At 39.8% G+C, this 18577-nt stretch overlaps 1 protein-coding gene and 1 long non-coding RNA gene across 4 annotated transcripts in view; one reads left to right on the top strand and one right to left on the bottom strand.

Annotated features, from left to right (window-relative positions):
* Positions 1 to 8402, bottom strand: part of LOC132670161 (uncharacterized) — a 30258-nt gene extending 21856 nt beyond the window's left edge. The window contains exons 1-2 of one of the 2 annotated variants that reach the window (XR_009606475.2): positions 8184 to 8400; positions 7133 to 7346 (exon numbers count right to left, since the gene is read on the bottom strand). This is a non-coding gene — a long non-coding RNA (uncharacterized LOC132670161). Of the gene's footprint in view, positions 1 to 7132 lie in introns of both variants that reach the window. The other variant, XR_013556001.2, reaches the window with a different exon arrangement.
* Positions 8403 to 8524: 122 nt separating this feature from the next.
* Positions 8525 to 18577, top strand: part of GTF2A1 (general transcription factor IIA subunit 1) — a 43856-nt gene continuing 33803 nt past the window's right edge. Inside the window, exons 1-2 of one of the 2 annotated variants that reach the window (XM_078447948.2) lie at positions 8525 to 8954; positions 12871 to 12972. In XM_078447948.2, coding sequence (XP_078304074.1) covers positions 8925 to 8954; positions 12871 to 12972 — 132 coding nt within the window. In that variant the 5' untranslated portion in view covers positions 8525 to 8924. Of the gene's footprint in view, positions 8955 to 9311; positions 9430 to 12870; positions 12973 to 18577 lie in introns of those variants that run through there. The other variant, XM_078447949.2, reaches the window with a different exon arrangement.

The following is an 18577-nucleotide window of genomic DNA, read 5'->3' as shown; positions in this document are numbered from 1 at the left end:
CAGGCGAGCCTCACTTTCTCTCTCTCTTTCTCTCTACTTCTCTCTCTCTCTCTCTCCCTCTGCCCCTTCTGGGATTCTCTTTGCACCTCGCTCACTTGTGCCCCCCCCTCAAAAAAAAAAAAAAAAAAAGGCATATGTGGCTGAGGTCCAAAAAACAGAGAAAGAGAAAAACCTATGTAATTAAAGTGTTTAATATTAATTACATTTGTAACAATACCAGGCCTTCTTGGGAATATCAACTGTCTTTTGACAGAAAGACAAGTTGTCTGGATAAAGAATCATCACTGATTGTAAAATAAAGCTTCATTGGCTTATTTTTAATATTTTATATGAACAGTTTCATTTAATTCAGTAACTCTTTAATTTCATCAAATATCCAGTAAGTGTTCAAATTTCCAATTGTGTCATAATTGTCATTTCTTTTACAGTTTATTTGCATTGGGATCCAAATAAGTTCCATACATTGTGATTAATTGATACGTCTCTTAAGTGCCTTCTAAAAAATTTATTTATTTATTTATTCATTCATTCATTCATTCATTCATTTAGAGAGAGACACAGAGAGAGCACAAGCAGGGTAGGGGCAGAGAGAGAGGGGGACGGAGGATCCAAAGCAGGCTCTGTGCAGACAGCAGAAAGCCTGATGAGGGGCTCAACCTCACAAACCGTGAGATCAAGACCTGAGGTGAAGTCAGACACTTAACTGACTGAGCTACCCAGGCGTCCCTCGTAAGTGTCTCTTAATCTGTAGGTTCCTCTCTCCCTGAATTTATTTATTGAAGAAATTGGACCCTTTGTACTATAGCTTCCCAGGGCCTGGCTTTTGCTGATTGCATTCCTGATATATAGTTTGATATGTCCTTGAACCCTCTGTATTTTTTGTGAATTGCTAGTTGGGTCTACAAACTTAGATTCTGGGTTTATATTTTTGGGTGGTGGTCATGAAGGTGAAACTACCTTATAGGTGGTGGCATGTTTTTTTTTATCAGGAAGGCATATACCTCTGGTTGTTTCCCTTTTTGTAATGTTGGCAGATGTCAGTGCTTAACGCCTCCATCTCTCAATTCATTAGAGGTTGCCCAATGGTAATATTTTATCATTCTTTATTTGGTTTTTGGCTGGAACACGTCTCTTTTTTTATGTTTATTTATTTTGAGAGAGAGAGAGAGAACAAGCCGGGGAGGGGCAAAAAGGGAGAGGAGAGAGAGAATTCCAAGCAGGCTCCCCATTGACGCTGACCCAGTGGAGTTCAAAGGGGGGGCTCGATCTCACAAACCATGAGATCATGACCTGAGATGAAATCAAGAGTCGTATGCTTAACTGACTGAGCCACCCAGGTGCCCCTAGCTGGAATACTTCTTTAATGAGAAACTTCTTTTCATCTACTGTATTAGTTTCCTAAGGCTGTTGTAAGAAATAAGCTTGAACTTGGTGGCTCAACACCAACAGAAATTTATTCTCTTGCAGTTGTGGAGGCCAGAAGTCTAAAATAAATGTATTTCCAGGGCCACATTCCCCCAAGAGGCTCTAGAGGAGAATCTGTTCTTTGCTTCTTCTAACTTCTGGGGGCTACACATTACCTGTGGGTGCATTGTTACAATTTCTACCACTGTGGTTACATTTCCCTTTCCTCTTCTTTTTACTCACTTCTATGTATCTCTCTTTTAAAAAAATTTTTAAACATTTATTTATTTTTGAGAGAGGGAGAGAGAGAGGCAGAGCATGAGTAGGGGAGGGGCAGAGAAAGAGGGAGACACAGAATCTGGAGCAGGCTCCAGGCCAGAAGTGGGACTGGAACTCACAAACTATGAGATCATGACTTGAGCCGAAGTCGGATGCTCAACTGACTAATCCACCCAGGCACCCCTATGTATCTCCCATAAGAACACTCACCATGGGATTTAGGGCCTATCAGGGTAATCCAGGATAATCTCATCACAAAATCCTTGACATAATTACACCTGTAGAGACCCCTTTTCAAGTAAGATAACATTCATAGGTTTTGAGGATTAGGACATGGTCATTTTCTTTTGGGGGCCATCATTCAACCCACTGCATCTACTATTTGGTACTTGGTGGTACAGTTCATGTAGGGAAGGTTAGATAAATGCTTTTTTTTCTCCATTTATCAATCTTCAAAATAATGAATGAATCCCTAGCATCCTCCAATAGTGACCAATTAGAATTTTCATATTTTGTTTTGTAGCGATATTATAAATTAATGGAAAGTGTCTCATCTTTGTCCAGTGGGAGCCTCTTCATGTTGGCTCTAAATTCTTTTGACATGACACTAGGAGTCTTTGATATCTTCTCTCATGGGCTGAATTGTGTCCTCCAAAAAAGAGATGTTGAAATCCTAACCCCAGTACTTCAGAGAGTGGCCTTATTTGGAAACAGGGTCTTTACAGAGGGCGTCAAGTTAGAATGTGGTCATTAGAATAAGCCCTAATCCAATATGACTGACATCTTTACAAAAAGGGGGACTTTGGACACAGAGACAGACAGGCGCAAAGGGAAAACAATGTGAAGACACAGGGAGAATGCCATGTACAGATGGAGGCAGAGATTGGAGTGATGTGACCTTAAGCCAAAGACAGGAAGGACTGCTGGCCACCACCAGCAACTGAGAAGAGGCAAGGAAGGAGTCTACTCAGAGTGTCAGGGAGAGCATGGTCCTGCTGACACCTTGATTTCAGACTTCTAGCTCCCAGGACTGTAAGAGCATGAATTTCCGTTATGTTAAGCCACCCAGTTTGTGGCACTTTGTCACTGCTGCCCCGGCACACTAATACACCTTCCTTGCTATCTGTATGAAAAGATATTCTAGATTCAGTTTGTATTAGGTCAGGCAATAATTGGCAATTTCATTTGGTTCAAACTGATATTTTTCTTGCTCTAGTTCTGGAGTCAGCAATATCTGCAAGGAGCCTTGATTCCTTTCAGTGGAAAATGGTATTTCAAGATCATAATCTGGGATCTAGAGATGCTCACAGTTACTAGATTGGTCGCTGTGTTTAGGCTCTTTCAGAGCTATGTGTCTTTCATAGGCTAAAATATATTGGGTCTGGGTTTTTATTATTTAAAAAAAAAAAAGAGACATTTCTTGCTCCTGATGTGGATCAGAATAAGACATTTATCCAAGGAGTGCTGGTCTTGAAAGGCCATAATCTATGTACTAGGTATACTCATTGCCACTGGGTTAGTTATTTCTAGGCTTCTTCAGAGGCAGGGGAAAAAATAAGACAAAATGCATCATGATACTTAAAAAATCTTTTTTTCAATGTTTGTTTATTCTTGAGAGAGAGAGAGAGAGACAGAGCACAAGCGGGGAAGGGGCAGAGAGAGAGAGAGAGGGAGACACAGAATCTGAAGCAGGCTCCAGGCTCCGAGCTGTCAGCACAGAGCCTGATGCAGGGCTCAAATCCACGAACCATGAGATCATGACCTGAGCTGAAGTCGGAGGCTTAACCTAATGAGCCACCCAGGTGCCCCTGCACCATGATACTTCTAACTCAGATTCAGGACTACAGAATTTTTACTCTTCCCGCTTCTATCTTATATCTGTATTTCCTTTACCCCATGTTGGAAATCTCAGTTTTTAAGAATAATTGAGATAATGTAATTAGAACATCACATAATTACTCATTTTATTTATCCCACATGCCATTAAAAAAACAGGATATACAAACATTATCATCAACAATACAGAGAAGAGCAAATATTTTTTTTCACATTTGTTTTTAGAAAATATCTCACTAAAGATGCAGACTCAAATTACTGTGTTTTAAAGTCACTTGAAAAGGTTCCTTCCTCTCTGTGTGCTATGAAATACTGTTAGCTTTATTTGCTTTATTGTCTTTCAGTTTTGAGACTAATTAAAATTAATTTTATTTTATAAATAATTTTGTTTTATAATTAAGTGAATGTTTCCAGAGTAAAATATAAAAATATATTTTCTAGTTTCTATTCCTGTCATCATATTATTTTCTCCTTGTCTTCATAGGTAACCTTCCTTAAAAAAAATTATGGCTTATCTTTCCTTTTTTTTTTTTTTTTTAACATAAGTATGTATGTATGTACACATGTTTTTATAGTTCCTCTTTTCTTAAATGGTAACATACAAAGAACACTTATCTCTACTTGTTTTTTTCACATAACACACTATACTGAAAATTAGTCTAGGGTGCCTGGGTGGCTCAGTCAGTTGAGCGTCCGACTTCAGCTCAGGTCAGGATCTCACAGTTTGTGAGTTCGAGCCCCATGTCGGGCTCTGTGCTGACAGCTCAGAGCCTGGAGCCTGTTTCAGATTCTGTGTCTCCCTCTCTCTGCCCCTTCCCTACTCATGCTCTGTCTCTCTCTGTCTCTCAAAAATGAATAAATGTTAAAAAAATTAAAAAAAAAAGAAAATTAGTCTATAGTGGTAAATAGAGATATTTCTCATTCCTTGTTATAGCTGCATAGTATTTCACTGTGTGCAAATACCATGGTTTATTCAACCTTATAAAGACATATAAGGGTGTTTCCTTTCTTTGGATGTTATAAGCAGTCCCATAATGAATAGTCTTGGGCGTACACTTTTCATATTTTTGCTACTATATCTGTGAGATAGAGTCCTAGAATTGGCGTTGCTGGGTCAATGGGTAAATTCATCTGTAATTTGCTAGATATAACTGTACATGTGTGTAACCAAGCAACCTGATTAATTCCAATGATAAATCAACATTTTGCTTAAGGAATCTTATCTCATGACAGCATATATTATATTTATATACAAAAGTTACACTATATACTAGCCACTTAAGGTATCAAAATTTAGCCAAAGGTAAATTAAGTAACAAAATTAAAGTAACAAAAAAAATTAAGGTAACAAATTTATTTTGTGAATAAATTCATCATCAACCACTGGCATAATTATTAAAATCTCATACTAGTGTTCTACAAAGTGAGTTAAAAAGACCTTCCCCCTACTTTGATGTAGCTGTTAATACACTTACCATTAATAATAAATACATCCACCCAATACTTATCAAAACACTTTCTAGTACCCTTGATCTTCCTAACAATCATAGGTGGTGGTTACTATTTCATCTTATCAGCACAGAGAGGTTTAGTTACTGCAGAAGGTCTCACAGTAAAGTAATCGCATTGTCAAACTTGATTGCACAGACTCTGCACTAAGTTATTTTTGCTAAGCCACCACTAACTGACTTATATTTCCATATACAAAAAACAATTGCAAGTTAGTTGCTGTTTTAAGATATGGAGTAGCAATTTTAAACTATAAGTTACAAGGGAGGGAGAGAACATTAAAAAAAAAGATTTAAAAAATCTCCACCTCATGTGTATAAAAGTAACTTGTGTGAACAGTAATTTCTTTTTATATACTACATCAAACATCACTGCATATGGAAACCAACAGGTTTTTTGCTGTTGTTGTTGTCTTGCAAAAGCCTAAAAAATAGGTGAACTCTGAATATTATTTTTTTGGTAGGACTGAAATACATCAGTGCTTCTAAGATCTTGAATAAATGCTGTAACTATGCACTAACTTTACAATAGGGGCTTTCATTAGGATTGGTAAGCTTGAGCAACAAGATCTTTCCTCTTCACTTCTATATTCTCCACAAGTGCCCAAAATTATTGAGCATATAAGGGCTGTGTGATGCCTAAATATGCCAGAATTAGCTTTACTGATCTATTATTTTAAGAACATGGAGACTGCAGGTAAGTTATATAATGAGATTTTAATGCAATCTAATTTCCAGGCGCAATCTTTTTAGATTTTTTTCTTTCTTGGCATTGTTGTTAAAATAGTCATGTGGACAGTAAAACATTTTAATGTTTGGGCATACAAGGTTTGGTGTCATTTTGTTTAATATTAAAATTCATGCACTACATTTTTCCTTTGCTTTTGTTGTTTGGCAGTTATCCAGTGGTTTAGGCAGAATATTAACATTAAAAAGAAGTAACTTTTTCTCATCCAGTAAATTTTGAAAAAAAAAAAAAAGATTCATCACAAAGAAAGAGAGGACTATTATGTATCTGTTTAAGTATATAGTTGTTACAAAGTATGAGTTTGCAAACTGATAATGCAGTATAAATACTTCATATATGGTACAAGAAGTACTAAAATTAGAAAAGATATTTAAGCTCTGCTCCTCCCCAAAAAGTTCATATAAAAACAATTTAAAAATAATGCTAAATCTAGTCTTACGTGAGAAGAGATTTCTGTTCACAGATTTCCAGTTTTGTGAATTAAATGGCTGTGGCCTTCAAATTATTCACACCGACTATTTTGGTGCAAGATCAGGTAATATCTCTTCCTGAAATTAAGCTGGCTGGCACACATATATAGTGATTGGAGGCATATTACAACTAAATGAGCATTTGGAAAACAGTAAACTGGAACGGAATACATGGTGGTTACTTAGGTGCCATGCACACTGGAGGGAGAGGGAAGAGTTCTAGGTAAAAATTAGCCAAGTGCTTTTAAAATGTGTGAAAGAGGCCATCTCAGAGCCTCTAGGAAGTATGAAGGTCTTAAGGAGTGCAAGGCTGGGTTTTCTGCCTTTTTAATCCAAAGACTATATTTTGTTACTTCAGAGATGAGACTCAATCAGAATATAACTGTCACTAATACCCCTGGGAATAAGTCCATGGAGAGTAAATCTAGATTCTAACCCACGTTCTGTATACAGTGGTCTTAATCTTAACTGATGGCAAAACATCTTATCATTTAGTTAATACCAAATGGTTAGGGAAGAAAATGAGGTGGAAGGAGAGGGGATTCCATGTGCAAATTATTCGGTAGTATGTACACATAATGAGGTAAAAAGGAGTCCTCTTAAAATAATAAGCGGTGAAATTTACCAGGGTCTGTACTGTTTAGAATAACTTGTCGGGCTAATGGTCACCTGAATATTAAATGAATTACAAATATTGATGGAACCCCATTTTTATGTATCAAGAGCACTGTTTTCCTATGACTTTTTTCTTTAAGTTTCCTCAACAAACAGGCAGCTGTGCAGGGAAGTGAAATGCACCTGAGTGTTAAGGCAAGAATTTAGGGTCAGGAGGTTTTAAAAGAAATCTCAAAATTATTTGATATTCTCTCTGCCCATCTCAAACATACCGACAACTTCCCATTTTCTGAGTATTAATGGCTCTGCTTTCTCTAAGGTCTTCCTTCAGGTCCTGGCAGGTCGCATATTTTCCTCTCTGGTAAGCTGCCTTTGATATTCTCCAAATCTGCATTCAGAGGCATATAACTGTGACATTTCGTTTTGCTTTATGAGGATAAACTCCTTCACTTGTCCAGACTACATTCCGCGTGTCTCTCAAAATTCCTACGGACAAGAGAATTAGGTACTGTGAGTTCTGCCTTCCAAACAGAGCATTCTCTGTTCTGCGTGAAATGTTGCCATAAAGGCGTGATTTGCCTGAGCAGAGCAGGGCAAACGCCTATTTAATTACACTCCCAAGACATGGACTTTTTCTGCCGGCTCTCTCACAGCGAGAGGCCACGAGAATTGGTGGGTCAAGGGCAAGTATTTTAGGTGTTAGTCACTGCACGCAGTCCACGTGGAATCACAGAATTTGGGCAGTATTAAAAAAACAAAACAGAACAACGGAGGGGGGAACGTTATGGTGCTGTCATAATCCGATGGCTCATGTTTCATTGTTGTGTGTTTCTGGCATTTCCACTACCGCAACAAATCACTTAAAGTACACGGTCTACTAGGTGGACGAACCTTGAGGGAAATGAAACCCAGAGACTTTTAGCTGTACTGGGGGAGACAACTCAGCCGGTTTCAGAGGTTACTAATTCTGAAATGTGTTAACAGTGGGCCCAAGCCAGCTTTCCTCCCCTTTAGGAACAGGCACACAATTTCGCAGGCCAAAGGCCCACCCTCCGCAAGTCGATCGAAAGCCTCGGAGTTCTAAGTACAAGACTAGCTCACTCCCTTGAGATGACTCCGCATTTAAAACTCTGCCCGGAGTCCGAGCGCCTCCGGGACCGGAAGCGGGGTCACGTGACTAGTCCTCCGCCGCAGCCATTGCTTGCGAGGCAGCTTGCCAGTGCCCCTTCCGTATTTCTTAGCTCCTCCAGCTCAGGGAGATGCAGAAACACCTGACAGGAGGGGTCCCAGGTAGCTTTGAACTCGAGTGTCACCAGAACGCACGTCGCTTCCAGCAATACTTTAAAAGCCCCTTATCCCAAAAGAGCTGTCGGACACTTCCGCCTGTGGGGGCCACCACGTGATCACGCGAGACTTGGGAAACCTGCGGGGCGACTTCACTACTCCAGGCCACAAGGCTCCGCCCGCCCAGCGCTCTCCACGGCGCGTGACGACGCGGCCCAAGGTGGCCTCCGCCCCGGCGCGCCTGCGCACGCGGCTCTCGCGGTGTCTCGCGCTCAGCCCCGCCCACCTCTGCCCCCGCCCTTTCCGCCCCTCCCTCCCCCTCCGCCCTGTCTCTCGGCGGCAGCGGCGGCGGCGGCGGCTCGCGCAGCTCGTTGGCTCACTATATAAAGGGGAGAAGCGGGCGGACCGGACGGCTGGAGCTGCAGCCGGTGGCGGCAGCGGCGGCGCGGGGAGCGGCGACCGGTGGTGGTTTCCCTCCTTGGCGCGGGGTGGGGAGCGGGCAACGCCCCCCGGACCCCACGAGGGTCGTGGCTTTTTTCTTAAGGGCGATTCTCGAGGTTTTTTAGCTCCGGGAGGACTGCCCCCCTCCTCCTCCTCCTCCTCCTCTCACCGCTCCCCTCTACTCTTTCAGGATCCGATTTTGTTTGAAATTTTTACCCCCAGTCTTGCGGTGGCTTGGGCCACCCTCCGGGTGTTTTGGTTTTCTTTTTTTCTTTTTTGGTTTTGTTTTTATCTTGTTTTCTCGGGCTTGCCCCCCTCTTGTTTGTGTTGTGTGTGGAAATGGCGAACTCGGCAAATACAAACACCGTGGTAAGGACGTGGTTTGGTGGCCGGCGGGGGCTTCGTTCAGGCGGCAGCAACGGCCGGACCGGGCGGGGGCGGGGACGGCGGCGACTCCCGGCCTCTACTCTCCTCAGCCGCCCGCGCGGCCGCCGCCGCCACTTCCCGCCTCGGGCGGAGCGGGCCGGGGCGGCGGGCGCGGGGGGGCGCCTCGGGCTCGCGGCGGCGGCAGCGGCGGGGAGGGCGGGGGCGCCGGCGGGGCCTGGGGCCGCCGCGGGGCGGTCCGGGCCTCGAAGGCCGTTGGGCCGGGGCGAGCGCGCGGCCCTGGCCCCAGACCCCGGCCGCCGGGTGGGAGGGCGGGTGGGAAACCGCCGCTTCCCCCCGAGACGGGTCCGGCCACACTGGCTCGAGAAGGGCTCCCGGAGCAGCCTCAGAACAAAAACCGCGTCTGGGGAATTGGGCGAGTCCCCAGTACCCACCGTGGTCCACTTCAATGCGGTGGAAGGTGAACGGCTACTTTGGGGGTTACTTGGGGTGTTTCTGGCGGTTGTGCTTAGGGAGCCTTCACTGGGGCCATTTTATATTTCTTTAAAAAAAAAAAAAAGGACGAAGGTTGAAAAGCACTTATCTCGGTTCCTTCCGAATCGGTAAAATGGCGAAGGGGAAGCAAAACCCCCATCGTATCTTCCACTAGCAAAAGCACCAAAGCAAACAAAAACCTACAGTGGTCAAAGTGCCCCCGCTTTCGCCTTGAAATTTGCCTACTTCTCCCATTGACCCTTTTTGGTTACTTGCGATCACGTAGGTTTGCAAAAAGCAGTCACATAAATAACCTTTTCAGTCACGAACGCAATATGATCACTAGTCCACCCCACTCTTATTTTTATTCTGACAATAAAACACGTTTTTGCCCGGTCCCAAATGCCGCAGACAAGCCCGCGGCCGCCCGACTCCGTACCGTTGGCGACTCGGGTCGATCCATCATGGCTGCGGCCGCTTACCCTGCTTTTCAGTCCCTGAGCCTTGTGGTCCTCCTCCCTTTGGCTGCCCTGTTTATATAGAGCCATTGCCGCTCTCTAATATAGACTCTGCCAGGATGGGAAGGTGCTTTTCAGGCCTACGTCACCGCCTCTCCATTTAAACACTAGATCCGGCTTTAAATAGTGAGAGCTGCTGAGAGCGGGGCTGGGAGGTGCGTGCTCCCGAGGCGAGAGGCAGGAACGTGCAGAGCTCAGTTTATTTCTAGGTCCTTTCCTTACCCTGTTATTTCGCACCCAACAGGGCCGCTCTCAGAGCCCCAAGTTTTTTATTGTTTTGATGCAGTAGCTAGGATTTCCTGTCTTTGTTAGGGGAAAATAGAATTGGTGTCCATTCTTTTCATTTTATTTTTATTTTTGCTTTTAAAGAGAATTGTAGCTCAGATGTCAAATCGTTTTTGTATTGGAAAATAAGTGCGTTATTGACGGGGATTAAAAAAATGCTTCCTACATTAACTGTTGGCTTCAGGGGACTTTGGTAGTGTTTTGATCATTAAGTATTCAGAAAATATGTTAGAAACAAAGCTTCTGATGTGTCATGTTTTCCTATTAAGTGTTGGAGACAAAAAGCTTTTCGAAGAAATAGTTAAGTGCCTAAAAGCTTCAACATAGGACCTTATGCCCACGATACATTTACCTATAAGGGAATTGTAAGTAGTAAGAGTGAAGAAGTTTAGTGCAAACCGGATTGAAAAAAATTAAAATTCTAAGTAGATAGTGTTTTCTGTTTCATTGCATATCGATATCCCATACAGAAGTTAATCCAATTTATTTCCCAGTATTACCCCAGGAGACTAACACTTTGAAAGGAACCTTCTAATTAATCATTGGGTACTGCCACTGTCTTGGCTCTTTCATTTACCAGTTTTTAAGTTTGGAATATCTGTGTTAAAACCAGGACAAACCTAAATTACTTGGTAATTTGTAGAAGGCAAAAATTTTGGCTCAAGTAAGGTTTAGCATTTTAAATAATAACTTGGAAATTGCTTGTTTCAAATTGTGTGTTTGTACCTCCATGCTTTTAAAAACATCGGTATTTTGAGGGCTTATCAACTTATGAACAATAATGCTAAATTATTCTCTGTGTGTTTATACTTCATGAAGAATACACATTTCCTTTCAGCTACAGTGCTTTTAAGAATCCTTTAAATGGTCAGGTTGTGGGTGATTTTGCACATAAGCAAAATCCTAAAACAGAATGGTTTCATTAAATGGGGAGTACCTGAAGAAAACAAATTTTGTACTTGTAAATGCCTGGATCTCCAAGCTGGAGGTTTTTAGGAGTGATTGACTTCAGAAAACACCAAAGTATCCAATTGGCTGAAAAAATAATTTTCATCATCAATTTAAGATTCTGAGTACCGATTTAAAGTTTCACCACCTCTTTATAATGCTTTAAGGATCATTGCTGGCTTAAAATAAAACGACTTTTTAAATGTTATTTTTGTAATTCAGTGGTTAAGTCACCATGGATAAGGTGATACCCATAGTCAGTTACACTTTCCTTATATACAGAATCAATGTTAAACATAAGGAGGCCATGTAGAGTTTTACATTTTGCATGTGAAAATTTAAAGTTCACAGAGGCAGATTTGGCAAAATAAAAGGTTAGTGAGTGGAATAGCAAAAGTGAGAACCCAGATATGTGAATTGTTTTTCTGATTGTAATGAAGAGGAACGAATAATTTTTAATACTTGAGGTAAATTGTACAGAGGAACTCATTATTTATATTTTGGGCATTGCAAGGACACATTTTCTTAGAGGGTTCTCCTGTGATAACCATGTTGTTGATAGAGATGCTAATGAAACATTTAAATTTGTTTGAGCTTTGGTTATGAAAGCAAACCCTTGGTTTTATTGGGTAACCAGTAATTTTTACTATAAGCAGGATATAAAACACAAATGACAAACATTAAAAGAAAAAGTCTGATAATCTTAACTGTGTGTGATAATGGGTAGGATTTATAATGAGGCACCACTAGTTTTGTCCCACTGACATGCAAACTTTTTGCCTAACATGTTAAAAATAGGATGTGGGTTGGGCAAATTACTGTCTATCACCTTTTTTGATTTTTAAAAAATACTTTATGCTTTTGAAAGTGCTTTCACATCTGTATCATTTTATTCTTCTGGCAACTTTCTAGAAGTCATCTTTCCCTCCAACCCCTCCCAAGAAATAGCAACAATAATAGTAATAATAATTTAAAAAACAAACATTGAGGCTGTCCATGATTCTATTTCATAATATCATTTGGGCAGTGGTTGAAGGAAAGAAATCTTGGGAAAGAGATCAGTGTGCCTTGTTTCTCTGGGACTTCTGAGACCTGTTAGTGTGGGTATATGAACAGTATAATGGTGTAGCTTAAAGGCACAGACTGGTTAATAACAACAACAACAACAACAACAAAAAATTAGGTGATACTTAAATTTGAATGTTTTTTAGGTTGCAGATGTCACAAATAACTGTAGGATGAAGGTTCTCTAGTTTAAAGCTTAATGAGGAGGTTCTGAGATAGAAGAGGAGTCAAACAAAGGAAAGAATAATGGGAACCAGACATAGCAACCCATAAAGCTGTTATTGGATCACATTAGGTGCTTTGAGTATAACAACATAGGAAATTATAACTGGAAATTGTGTGGACCTTGTATGTGTAAGGATCTTCCCATACAAATTACATTAAGTAGTCTACGCCTTTTAAAAAAATATGCAGTCATAAAATAATTCATTTTAACTGAAGCAAATGAGGTTTGTTAAGATGGTGATATCTTTAAAGTTGTATCTTCTAAAATAAGTTTTAGATATTTGGAGAAACGATTATATTTAATTTGTTTTGAATTTGTGAAAACGTGTCATACATTTAATATGTAAAAAATGATCTTTTTCAAGTCTTTTATTTTTCCTTTAAAGCCTAAATTGTACAGATCTGTGATTGAAGATGTTATTAATGATGTGAGAGACATCTTTTTGGATGATGGAGTTGATGAGCAAGTTCTGATGGAACTGAAAACTGTGAGTTTGCCTCCCTCTTTTTGTTGTTGTTTTTAGTAGTCATACTTTTTCCTTCCTCCCTTAAAATACTCTCTTCAATCCGCGACTGATCCCTAATTTTTCCATGGGATGAACGTTCAACTTTGCTGCAGGAGGCAGTATAAAGTTAGGTGAAGGGTGCTAGTTTTAAATCCCAGCTCTACAGTCCATCCTCCCTCTGACTTTAGGCACATTGCTTATATTTCAGTTTCTTTGTATGTGATGTGGAAATTAGTAGGACTTACCTTTTTTTTTTTTTTAAGTTTATTTATTTTGAGTGAGAGAGGGAGAGAATCCCAAGCAGGTTCTGTGCTTTCAGTGCAGAGCCCAGCGTGGAGCTCGATCTCACAACTGTGAGATATAACCTGAGCCAAAATTGAGAGTCCGAGGCTTAAGCAACTGAGCTACCCAAGCTCCCCCTTATAGGTTTGTTTTAGTCCATTAATGGATGGTTATGGTCTAATTATTTGACAGTTTTTTTTTCTTCCTTATTTCTATGGTTTTAATGTACATATATTCTAAAATGTATTTATGTTGTAGAAATTAAGTGCTGGGTGAACGAATTTCACGTTCTTAAGTTGTGTGTTTTTTGTTTTTTGTTTTTTTTTACATGGGCCAAATATTGGGTTTATAATCTATTTTACTTTGGAACTGGTTTTCTGTCTCTTGGATTTTTTTGGATTTAAGCGGAAGCAGTTCGATATTCTTATTTAGCATTTATGTTTTCTTGGTATTGTAATGACTCATGAAATAAATCATGCAATCTTTTTGCCATATTGCTCAGAACAGTGGTTCTCAAAATAAGGTCTGTGGAGTCCTGAGGTTTCCTCACAGATTGTTTCAGGGGGTCCATGAGGTTGGCCAAATGCCCAAGTCTGGAAATCATAGTTTGTCATATTTCCAGTAAAAGTTGTGTTCTGACAAGTGGCCAGTTAAAGTAGCTACTCAAATGCACAAGTGCTTTTCCTTGAGGTAACTGTTCCATATGCACAGTGCTTTATGTATGCATCCCATTTTGATGCAGTGAATATTAAAAAGATGTTTACTTAAGGGTCCAGAGGAGATCACTGTTACTATTAAGAAGTGCCATTATTTGATACTCTTTAATGAAATGTATTAACATTTGGAATATCTGCATAATTCAGTGAATTTGTATTTTCCAAATGACCAATGCATGATGTTGCAAAATCCTTTCAAAGTGAAAGATAAATTAATGGATTTTGTGTATGGTTTCAGATTCCACATTATAGCTAACTTTTAAGAAACCATAGTTTAAAATACTTTTTCTTTTCCCAACTGCCTAGCTGTGGGAAGACAGATTTTCTTCTACTTCAACCAAAACAACAAAGTAGATGTAGAAGCAGATAGGAGAATCCAGCTATTTTTTCTTTAAGCTACTTGTCAACTAAATTTGATCTGGAAAATATGGTTATTTTTTTTAAAGATATGTTATTTATGTTAACATATAATGGATACATTGCTGTTTTTAAATGCATTCATAAACATAAAAAAAAAACAACTTAGTTATAATTTCATAAAAGCTTTTTGAGGTCCTCAGTAATTTTTGAAAGGAATAAAAGATCCTGAGTCCAAAAAGGTTTAGAACTGCTGGCTTAGAAATTGGATATTGAGTTCTTTGAGGACAGTAATCACAATGCTAAGAACATTTGTTTTGGCATTATTTATCCATTCAGTGGAAGTGTGGAGGCTGCAGCTTAGCAACTTATTTTATTATTTTTTAATTTTTGTTAATGTTTATTTTTGAGAGAAAGAGAGAGCACAAGTTAGGGAGGGGCAGGGAGAGGGGGAGACCCAGAATCCAAAGCAGGCTTCAGGCTCCGGGCTGCCAGTACAGAGCCTGACGGGGCTCGGACCAGAAACTGTGAGATCATGACATGAGCCAAAGTCGGTTGCTTAACAGACTGAGCCACCCAGGTGCCCCTAGCAACTTATTTTAAATAAAGCAAACCTCATATTTATTATGGTGATAAAATGTATCTTAGGGTGTTTAGGCATCTGTGGGCAACTTCTGTAGAGTTTTTAACAAGAATCTGCCTGTGGGAGGAAGGAAAAATATATAGATTTAAGTGAAATGAGGAAATTTTTATTTACCTTGAGAGAAATGTAATGGTTACTAAAAGTAAAGAGTAGGTATCCAGAATCGCTAGTGAAAGGACACCAACTCTTGAGGCATGAGTTGGAAGAATAGCAATATAAACTACTGAAACAGCATAAAGTATCTCAGGGTATGAATAAGAGAAGAGTAAGATTAGTTTGATTCCTTTGTGTTCTGTGGAGCAAATACTTTGCTGTTTACATTACACTGGTACAATGGTTGACCTTAAAGTACTTTGAACTTATGTAGAAGATGCAACATTTTTAAATGTAGGAAATCAGCCCCAAAGACTTACCTTAAGTCATACTGGCAGTTAATCCAGGTTGTTGGTTATCTACTCTTGCTTTTCACAAAGTGTGGGGAATTGGTTTTTCTGAATGGTTCCAATAGAATCAAGGCATTCTCTCAAAGAGAATGAGTTGTCTTTGAGATTAAATAGCTCTACCTGTATTTTTATTATATTTGGCTGTTTAAATATATATTAGTGTAATCTATACAATGGAGTATGTAATATATTGAATGATATATATATTATGCACCTTTTGTTTGTTTAGTGGCTAGTTTTTAATAACAAAAATTGTGAATTACTCATCTTTGAATCCCTAGCCTCTAACACAGTGCCTTCCATATGTGGTTGGTATTCAGTAAATATTTAATTAAATTGGTTAATAACAAACATGACTCCATAATCTAACTGAACAAAGTACTGTAATATTTTTACTGTTTTTCCAAATGGGGCATACTCTTCTTTTCTAGATTGTCACTGGATTTAAAAATAAACTGTTAGGCTAAACTGAGTTTATGTTATTTTAATTCTCTGTACTAAATTTCTTCAGAATCTCATTAGAATTTCCAGAATGTGCCCTGTCTGTGGTGATGAAAACATTCCATATCTGTGTTCTCCGGTATAGTAGCCACTAGCAGCATATGGCTGTTAAGCACTGGAAATGTAGTTAGTGGAACTGAAGAACTGAGTTTTTAATTATAATTCCAATTTAAATCACCATGTGTATGTGGCTAGGGGATATTGTATTAGATTCTACAGGTTTAGACATTCTTGCTAATAAAGACTAACAATTGATTTTGTGTTTTGTGTTTTACAAAGAACTTTGTCATTAGTTCTAGCCCCTCCTCTCCTCTTTTGGGCTATTTCACAAACTTTTATCAAAAATTTCCCTACTGCTGTGAAGGATACATGGTGAATTAGATTATGAATTAAGATGAGTAGTGACTGTGCATGTAATTTAAAGTTTAACTAACTAGATAATGCTGGAAGGGAAGTGATGGGGAAAAAAAATCAACCCGGGCACCAGGGTGGCTCAGTTGGTTGAGTATCCGACTCTTGGTTTCAGCTCAGGTCATGATCTCATAGTTCATGACTTTAAGCCCTGCATTGGGCTCCACACTGACAGAGCAGAGCCAGCTTGGGATTCTCTCTCTTCCTCTCTCTGTCTCTGCCCCTCCCCTGCTTGTGCATGCTCTCTCTCTCTCTCTCTCTCTCTCTCTCTGTCTCTCAAAATAAACTTAAAAAAAAATTCAACCCAATTTTCTAGGTTATCTCTTGAAACACTATAGGCCTACTTTAATGTATAAACTATGGGAAATAAAAAAAAAAATCACAGTCTTGATTTTTGATCTATCTATACATACATATTTTAAATATATGTATTTAAAAAATGTTTTTAATGTTTGTTTATATGAGAGAGAGAGAGAGAGACTTGAGCGTAAGCCGTGGAGGGGTAGAGAGAGAGGGAGACAGAATCTGAAGCAGGCTCCAGGCTTTAAGCTGTCAGCACAGAGACTAGTGCTGGGCTCAAACTCAGGAGCCATGAGATTATGACCTGAACTGAAATTGGATGTTTAACCAACTGAGCCACCCAGGCACCCCTTAAATATATTTTTTTACTGTTTATTTTTGAGAACTAGAGACACAGACAGAGCACGAGTGGGGTTGGGGCAGAGGGAGAGGGAGACACAGAATCTGAAGCAGGTTCCAGGCTCTGAGCTATCAGCACAGAGCCCGACGCGAAACTCAAACCCATGAACCGCGAGACTGAGCCAAACTTGGACCCTTAAACAACTTAGCCACCCAGGCGCCCCATTTTTTAATCTCTATTTGAATGTAAGTTGTGATTTGGATTGGTGAGTGATTATGGATGGGAATGACAGTCTAGAAATCCTCTTTAAAGTGAATGATAAAATCATCTTTCTTTCTACACTGTCAGAGCTCCCCATATCTCAACAGCAAATACTATGGGAGATATAAAACATGGCCTCTCCTAAAGTTAACAACTCAGGAAACAACAGATGTTGGCAAGGATGTGGAGAAAGAGGAACACTTTTGTGCTGCTGGTGGGAATGCAACCTGACACAGTCTCTCTGGAAAACAGTACAGAGGTTACTCAAAAAATTAAAAATAGAACTACCCTACAACTCAGCAATACACTACTAGGTATTTATCCAAAGGTTACAAAAATGCTGATTTGAAGGGACACATGCACCCCAGTGTTTATAGCAACACTCAACAGTAGCCAAATTATGGAAGGAGTCCAAACATCCCTCGACTGACGAATGGAAAAAGCACGTGTGTGTGTATGTATTTATATGCACACACACACACACACACACACACATATATATATATATAATATTCCACACACAATGGAATATTACTCAGCAATCAAAAAGAATGAGATCTTGCTGTTTCAACAACGTGGATGGAACTAGAGTGTATTATGCTAATAAGCGAAGTAAGTCAGGGAAAGGTAGATATCATATGATTTCACTTATGTGGAATTTAAGAAAACAGATGAACATAATTGGATAAAAAGAGAGGGAGGCAGACCATAAGAGATTCTTAAATATAGTGAAGAAAGGAAGGGTTGCTGGAGGGGTGTTGGGTGGGGGATGGGCTAACTGCATAATGAGCATTAAGGAGGGAACTTGCTGGGATGAGCACTGGGTGTTACATGTAAGTGATGTATCACTAAATTCTACTCTTGAAACCATCATTACGCTATATGTTAACTAACTTGGATTTAAATAAAAAAACAAAAACCATGACCTCTTTTCTCAATAAAACCGTGAGAAAAAATTTTCTCAATTGGAGACAAATCTGAAACTCACTTTGTCTCTAGATCAGATTTCTCAACCTTGACATTTGTTAATTCTTTGTTGTAGAGGGCTGTCCTGTTCATTGTAGAATGTTAGCAGCATACCTGGCCTCTACCTACTAGATGCCAGTAGCACCCTTCATTTCTGACAACCAAAAATGTGTCCATGCATTGCCAAATGTCCCTGGGGGCAAAACCACCCCTGATGGAGAACGATTATTTTAAATATATTCTAGTTATATATAAATACTTGGGTCATAACTTGAACAATAATCCATTATTCCACTTCATTTGTCCTTGTGGAAAACTCTGTTCCCCAACCCCAGTTCAAGAGAGCCCATACGTAAATGAATTTGTC

The sequence above is a fragment of the Panthera onca genome, chromosome B3 (assembly GCF_046562875.1).
Source record: "Panthera onca isolate mPanOnc1 chromosome B3, mPanOnc1 haplotype 2, whole genome shotgun sequence".
In the NCBI taxonomy this organism is placed as follows: Eukaryota; Metazoa; Chordata; class Mammalia; order Carnivora; family Felidae; genus Panthera; species Panthera onca.
Note: the sequence above shows the minus strand (reverse complement) of the source record. Positions and strands in the feature narration are given on the sequence as shown.